Raw genomic sequence first — 7,117 nt, forward strand, 5'->3', positions numbered from 1 at the left:
GGAGTCCCGGCGGATTGCCAGCCCGTCTTCTCTCCGCAGCGAGGGGAAACCAACCATCCCTGCCTTTCGCTTCTGTCCCCTGTCCCCGGGCTTCGAGCCCGGCCACGAGGAGCAGCGGGAGTCCCCAGCGGCTCCCCGGGAGCTGGCGGCTGCGCGTTTCAGAGCGGGGCTGGGTACGTTGCTGCGTGCGATGGCGAAGGTGAACACCCGCAGGGAGCGGCCGCGGCGCGTTCTCGGGGCTTGGCGCCTTGCGGCGTGCTCGGCCCCGAACGCTGAGCTCCAGCCTCGTCCGTGGCCTCGAGCCGAGCCGTCAGGGTCAGGTTGCGTTGGGATCCAGTGTGGGGTTCGTTCACGTGCCTGAGCTGGTGCAAAAGGTGTGAAGGGTCGAAGCGTGCCCGTTGCCGTTCAGACACCAGCGAAGTGGTGCTGGGGCTGCAGCCACTGGGCAGGAGTGAGAGCGGCTGCGAGGTCGGGAGCTCCCAGGCCCACAGAGACAGCTCTAGGCAAACAGGATTTCCAAAATTTGATCCTATTTCTTTGGCATCCTGCTTAGAACAGGTTTTTAAATATGTCTGGAGAATCTCTTGACTCTTGACAGCAGGTTGGAGAGGTACCAAGAGGTGCCCAAACCGTCACTCTCCAAGTGTTCCCGGGACGCTGCAGCCTGGAGCCGGTTTCCCGATAAAATCCCGTTCCAAGGCCCAGAGCCGGTCGCCGGGTGTGGGGAGGGAGGAGAAGCCTTTGTGGCGAGGGCCTGCTGCCACCGGGTGGAAACCGCTCTCCACTGCATCTTCACAGTCCTCGCCGGAATCGTATTTTCATTTACATGATAATTTACCCAGCGTCTATTTTATTTGCGTTCACGTCCTTTTTTTTAGCATGGTTTCCAGAGCCAGCAAAACGCAGTTCTTACCTGAGAGCAAAGGGAAGCGCAGAACACGGAAAGAAACACATCTTTAATTAAAACTTTGCATCTTTTCCTACTGAAATATTTTTAACCCGCTTCTGCCTTTTTGTCTCCTTTTTCGTTGGTGCAGGTGCTCTTTCACGTGGCACTTTTTGGGGTAGAGACATTCTTGCTCTGACACCGTGTTCCCTACCAGAACGGTGCTTGTGGGCTGCAGCTTTTTGTAGACTTCGCTGCTTTCCATTACACAAGGTGTGCTGCGTCGTGACAGGAACAGGCTTTTTAAAGCTGTTTGCTTTGAGCCTTCTTGGCACATTCATCCGAGGCTTTTTCTCTGCTTTTTAAAAAATATTTAAAGTGCTGGGACAATTTTTGCCACTGTGCTTTAATAGGATTTGCAGCTGTGAATGCGTTTTAATAGAATTTACAGCTGGGCTGAAGTATCCCCTCTCTTAAAATAACATTGCAGCTTCGTGATTCAGGAGAATGTGCCTCCCACTAGTTGCTTTGTCTGTAGCTGTGAATGCTCTGGAGCAAGAAGAGAATATAAGCAAACCCAAAACTTTTGTATGTGGCTAAATAGGAAGCATAATCCTGTGGTTAGGGACTGGAACTATAAATGAGCGTATTTGGATTTTGTTTTTTGCTTTGCTGAGGATTGCTTTCTGCTCTCTCATGCAGTTTTTAACCTGCCAGTTTGTTTGGTTTTTTTTTTTTTTCCATCAGTGAAATGGTAATAGGAAAAACCTCAGCGTGTTTTTAGATCATTGAGCAATTGGTTTGGGGATCTGTATGTTTTGAGAGGCGCTGGATCAGAAAGGTGGCAGGTGGGAAATAGTGCAGGATGTGGTGTCACAGGAACCTGGCGAGATCTGTGGGTCTTCTGTTTCTCAAACTGAAAAGCAGTTGGTGGCTGGGGAACCAACGGAAGAACTGTGTTATCTTAAAAAGCTCCATAACAGATACTGCCTGCCTTTCGTGGCTCCGGGCCAGCAGTTTTCATGGCTGGTACCACAACATCAATCCAGAATACACAGAAGAGAAAGCAGTGAGACTCCACAAAGCGGTTTAAATCTCGCAGGTGAGGTTTGCAGGGAAGAGAGGTGGACGAGAGCCACCTTAGCATATGCAATTTGCTTGACAGGCAGATGTCCTCACTCTGGAGACCGGGACCTTTGCCAAAATGCTGGAAAATCGCAGGTGGCGAGGGTGGAGTGGTGAGAGTGTCACATCCTGGAGACTCTGCCTCTGATCGGTGGAAGGGCTGGGGGGAAGCCTGCGTGGCTGAGGAGGCACCTTAGCCTTGCCCTGGTGCTCCGTGCGGGGTTGGTGCCGCGGAGGCTGTTCTCAGCTTCCATGGGGCAAATGCAGGGCAGAGAGCTGGAGAGAGGAGGGAGTGTGCCTGGCAGAGCCTGGCCGGCCCTGAGCCCTCATCAGCAAACTGCTTACACGGGCATTGCACTCAGAATCCACATTTTAATTCTGTCTCTATTCAAAAAAAAAAAAAAGTTTTTAAATCCCATTCAGCTCATTGCAACTTGAATGTGTGTGTAGATGCTTGGTGGAGTCCTGGCTTGAGCTGCTGGTGTTTCTGCTGAGGCAGCCGCGGAGGAGGCCGGTGAGCCTGTCTGCCTCTGGTATTTACAAGAAAGAAATGGGCTCAGAATACATGTTCTAGCCTCTCTCCCTCTGCCTCCTGGCCAAGGTTAAGAAGTCAGGGATATTTTTTTGAATAGGAACAATATCAGAGAGGTCTTCTGTGTCATCTCCCGGATCTGTGATCGTTTTCATAAGTGACTGCCTTGTTCATAGAGATTTGCAGCCCTTTGAAGTGCCTGATAGTAGATAAAAGCGCATAATTTACAAACGTGGCCAAAGCCAGAAATACCTTTCTGTGTCTGTCCTCTCTGTTTATGAATTCAGATATCCAAAACCAGAGAGAGAATTTCCAGGGACGTCAATGACCTACTGAAGCAACTTTGGAGCTCAGAATGGAGCTGGTCAGCAGGCAAGACCCCCACCTCCGAGAGGTCCTGTGGTTTGGGGTGCGCTGCAGAGCCCTGACGCTTCTGCTGCAGGTGAGTCTCCTGGTCCTGAGCCAAAGGTGCTGCAACGCCCGGCACAGGCTGCTCCGGGGCTGCTCCCTGCGCCGCTGCCTCCTTCTGCTTAACTGGGAAATCATCTTCTCCTTTGGAGAACCAGCAGACCAGCTGCATCCAGGGAGGCGGGTTGCTGTTAAGTAGAATTACATAAGTTTCCTTGCAGCTTACTCTGTTTTCACGCCACTGTTGTGAGCGTGGAGGGGCTGAGGTCTCTGTTTATCCACAGAAAGGGGCAATAAACTCCTCCTGCGCCTTCCTCCCGGGTCTCGTTTCCAGAGATGTTCTCTGAGCCTGGGGGAGCTTGGTTACTCACTCCATCCCACCTGTGTGTACCGAGACAGCCAGCAGAGTCTGTCTGGAGCCACGGCCCTCCTGAAACAAAACTGGCCTGAGAAAGCTCTTCAGCAACAGGCCACCAGCCAGCTGGCACGTTGTGGCAGCCCCGGCCACCGCTGGCTAGGGCTGAGTGGAACCATCAGCTGAGATGAAAGACTCCGTATTACAAGTGCCAGAGGCCTGGTTAGACCAGATGTAGTGCTTCATGGTAAAACAGCAGCTTTGTAGGTCTTTTAGTCCCAATTTGTTCAGTGTGGCCTTTTGTCTTTTCTCTGCCAACGCTGAATTCAGTGAGGGGGACTCATCCTATGCTGTATGTAGTTAAGCTACAAAATTTACCAGGTTTTTTAGGGTTTTTTAAACATATTGTAATTTGGAATGACATTACAATGCCTTGAGTTGCATACTTCATGAGCATTCTGGGTTTTTTTCTCCCCTTTTAAAATGTGGTCAGCACCACAAGCTCCTGCTCTCTGCAGAAAGTGAATCCCTTAATTCGTGCCGAGCTGCAGAGGCAATAGAGACCTAAAGACTAGAAAGGGAGCCTGGCAATCAGCTGCTGTCTTCTGCATCAGTTTGCTCTGGGAAAAGCTTTTTCTCTAGTTTCTCCTGTCCCTTGGAGGTTAGCTGGGACAATAATGCCAGCCTGAGCAGAGCAGGAGGCATAGCAGTGGCGTCTGGCGTGAGCATACGCAGCTCGGTGTGCCGGCGCGTGGGGCTGAGCAGCTTTCCCAGTCCAGTTCCGTGGGGATTGGTGCTGGATATTGTTCCAGAGTCTTTATTCACCTCGAGATTGCGTTTGCTCCTTTTCACAGCCTTACAGGTGTCCTTGCTGCAAAGCCCTTCAGCCTGGCTTCTGTGCTGCTGTGAAACCTTGGAGATTGACCGAACTCCTGCTCGGTGCTCTGGGTAGGGTGCGAAAGGCTGTCTGCCAGGCTTCAATCCTCTCCTTTTTTTTCCAGGCTCTGTTTAACCTCCTGCTTCCAGATCACACCGCAGACGCCTTCTCTCCCCCTCGCCTGCCCGAGCCTGGCCTGTGGGACCTGCTCTTGGAGCGGCTGCTGGGCGGCCTCTCGCGCTGGGATGCCGAGCACTTCCTCTTCATCGCCGAGCGGGGTTACCTGTACGAGCACAACTGCGCCTTCCTCCCGCTGTACCCCCTGAGCCTGCGCGCCGCGGCCGAGGGCGCTCTGTGGCCCTTGCAGCCGCTGCTGCGCTTGCGGAGCCGCCTCCTGCTCTCGGCCGTGCTTCTTAATTCTCTCTTTTCCATCCTGGCAGCCGCTGCCCTGTACAAGCTGGGCTGCGTCGTGCTGCAGCGTCGCGGGGTGGCTTTCCTTGCTGCCCTTCTCTTTTCCGTCAGCCCTGCCAATGTATTTATGGCAGCTGCTTACTCGGAGAGCGTGTTTGCCTTCCTGGTGTTCAGTGCCATGTGGCAACTGGAGAAGGGGCAGAGCTGGCTGGGTGGACTGCTCTTCTCCCTCGCTTCTGGGGCGCGTGCCAACGGGCTTATTAATGCTGGCTTCCTTCTCTACGCTCGCGGTAAATGCTTTGCCCTCCAGCTCCAGGTGGGTTCAGGATCACTAAGGAAGCTCCCTCCATTGTGGAAGCAACTCCTTAGCGTGACATCTTCAGCGGTTCTGATGTGTGCTGGGATATTTCTACCTTTTGCTTTATTTCAGTATTATGCCTACGTGAGGTTTTGTGGTCCTGGTGCTGGCCTGGAGCAGACTGTTCCCAGGCCTCTGCTGCAGCTGGCCCTGGACAAGGGCTATCGGCTGGCGGGCAGGAATGGGGTTAAACCCCCTTGGTGCTCCTGGCGATTCCCTGTGGTCTATTCCTATATTCAAGACACTTACTGGAATGTGGGTTTTCTAAGGTATTTTGAGCTCAGACAGATACCAAATTTCTTGCTTGCTTTGCCTGTCACACTTCTGGGCTTGTGGGCTGCCTGGACCTACCTCATTGCAAACCCCCGGCACTGCCTAACTCTTGGTCTAGAGAGAAGAAAGAGTGAAGAAGAGGGTAAACCAGAGGCTGGATTTTGCTGCCCCGCTGTCTTCGTCTATGTGGTCCATGCCACGGTCTCGCTGGTGGTGGGATTCTTCTGCATGCACGTGCAGGTAGGACCTTCACAGCAGCACACAGGAGAGGTTTCTGAAGGGGAACATCCCATGGTGGCCCAGGCAGTGACCGTCACCACTTGAAGCTGTCCCAGCTGCAGGGCGGCACAGGCCAATGCAAACCAAAAGCGTTTGCCTTTCCTCTTTCCACAGAGTTTCCAAAACCAGTTAGTTCCCCTGTTCAGCTGGAGAGTTCCCAAAGAGTGCTGGCCAGGTGCTCGGTGTGGTGAGGACACCGGGACGGGGTTGGGTCACATTTGATGTGTGCTTAAGGCCAGGCTTGCCACGGCCTGCTAACCAGCTGTTGGGGAACAAGGGTCCTGGGTCATTAGCATGTTGGGCTGAGCTTAACGGATGACAAAAGATCCAAAGCCCGTCGCCAGTCCCTATCCTAAACCATTAGAAGGTCTTTTTAGAAGACAGCGGCACTAAAGGTTGGGGTTTCCAGTGAAAAAATGATCTAAGAGTGAGATCCAAATCCCCCCTGAAGCCGCTGCCCCTGCGCAGCTCCTGAGCTGGGTGGTGACAAGGATTTCAGCGGGATGGTGACTTTTAGTTACTGTGCTTGTCTAAAACCTGGGGACCGCTTGACTGCTTACACAAATGCCGTAATAAATAAAGCAAGTTGAGCTGAGAGGTGTTTCATTTCAGTGTAATAAATCCTGGCACTCTGAATGGAGGCTGTATTTCAGGCCCCTTTATCAGCAGACCATTTGAGGCAATAGATGTTTCCTTCCGCACCTCAGGTTTGGGGTTGGTCACAGTCAAAAACCTGCAATTTATGTAATTTTTGCTCTGCCTGTTGCCTCCAGGTGCTGACCCGGTTCCTTGGCTCCTGCTCTCCCATCCTGTACTGGTTCTCTGCTCACCTCCTTCAGGAATACGAACCTTTACTCTGGAGTGAGGGGACTGATAACCAAACCACTGCGTCTCACTCCGAGAAGTCACTTCTAGATAAAAATGGTTCCAGCGGGAAAGGAATGTTGGAAAACCCCCTTGTGAGGCTGCTGATCAACTTTAGATTAATTACCCCCCTCAGCAAGTGCATTCTCGGATTCTTCTTGTCCTACTGGCTGCTGGGACTGATTCTGCACTGCAACTTCTTGCCGTGGACATAGTGAGGGTCTGGATGGGTACAGATGGGTCGTGGGGTAGAAGCACTGGTCTGAATTGAAGCTCAGTTTTCCTAAAAAAACCTGACGTATTTGTAGTGATGCTGTGGTCTCCGTTACAAAAGTGTTACTCCTCATTTACTACTTCTGTACTCTCTGCGGTTGCTACTGACAGCCAAAATTCCTGTAAGCCACCTGAGACAGGGAATGCATCTCAGTTTCTCCATCTCCTGGGGGGAGTACTGCCACCGAGCAGGTATTTACTGCCAGGATCTCGGGAAACCTCCGGGAAGCGTCCCTCGAGGCGAGCGTCCCTTGCCGGGAGGACCCCACACTGCCTTGCGGGAGCTGCTCGCACCCATCCGGTTCCTTTTTTTTCCGAAGGCTGGCGGCAGCCACTCTCTCCCCACACGCACTTTCCTCGAGAAACGTGGATCCTTTCCCGGGGGGAGGTGTTGGAATTTTTCGCCGGGGCGGCCGGGCTGCTGCTGCGGGGCGGGGGGCGGCCGGCAGGGGGCGCTGCGGTGAAGGGGCGGGGCG

General features: G+C 53.0%; 1 protein-coding gene across 5 annotated transcripts; it reads left to right on the forward strand.

Moving 5' to 3' along the window:
* The first annotated feature begins 6 nt into the window (after positions 1-6).
* On the forward strand, positions 7-6,660 carry PIGV (phosphatidylinositol glycan anchor biosynthesis class V). 5 transcript variants are annotated; one of them, XM_026863528.1, is made up of 5 exons: positions 7-173; positions 2,831-2,985; positions 4,308-4,910; positions 5,025-5,465; positions 6,278-6,660. In XM_026863528.1, the coding sequence occupies exons 2-5, from the start codon at positions 2,899-2,901 to the stop codon at positions 6,581-6,583; spliced, it is 1,437 nt and encodes a 478-aa protein (XP_026719329.1). In that variant the 5' UTR covers positions 7-173; positions 2,831-2,898; the 3' UTR covers positions 6,584-6,660. The 5 variants fall into 5 exon arrangements, with proteins under 5 accessions (XP_026719329.1, XP_026719327.1, XP_026719325.1 ...); XM_026863526.1 differs by having other exon boundaries at positions 7-199; positions 4,308-5,465; XM_026863524.1 differs by having other exon boundaries at positions 4,308-5,465.
* The last annotated feature ends 457 nt before the right edge of the window (positions 6,661-7,117 follow it).

This window comes from Athene cunicularia, assembly GCF_003259725.1.
Source record: "Athene cunicularia isolate RWA chromosome 23 unlocalized genomic scaffold, athCun1 chr23_part2, whole genome shotgun sequence".
Classification (NCBI taxonomy): domain Eukaryota; kingdom Metazoa; phylum Chordata; class Aves; order Strigiformes; family Strigidae; genus Athene; species Athene cunicularia.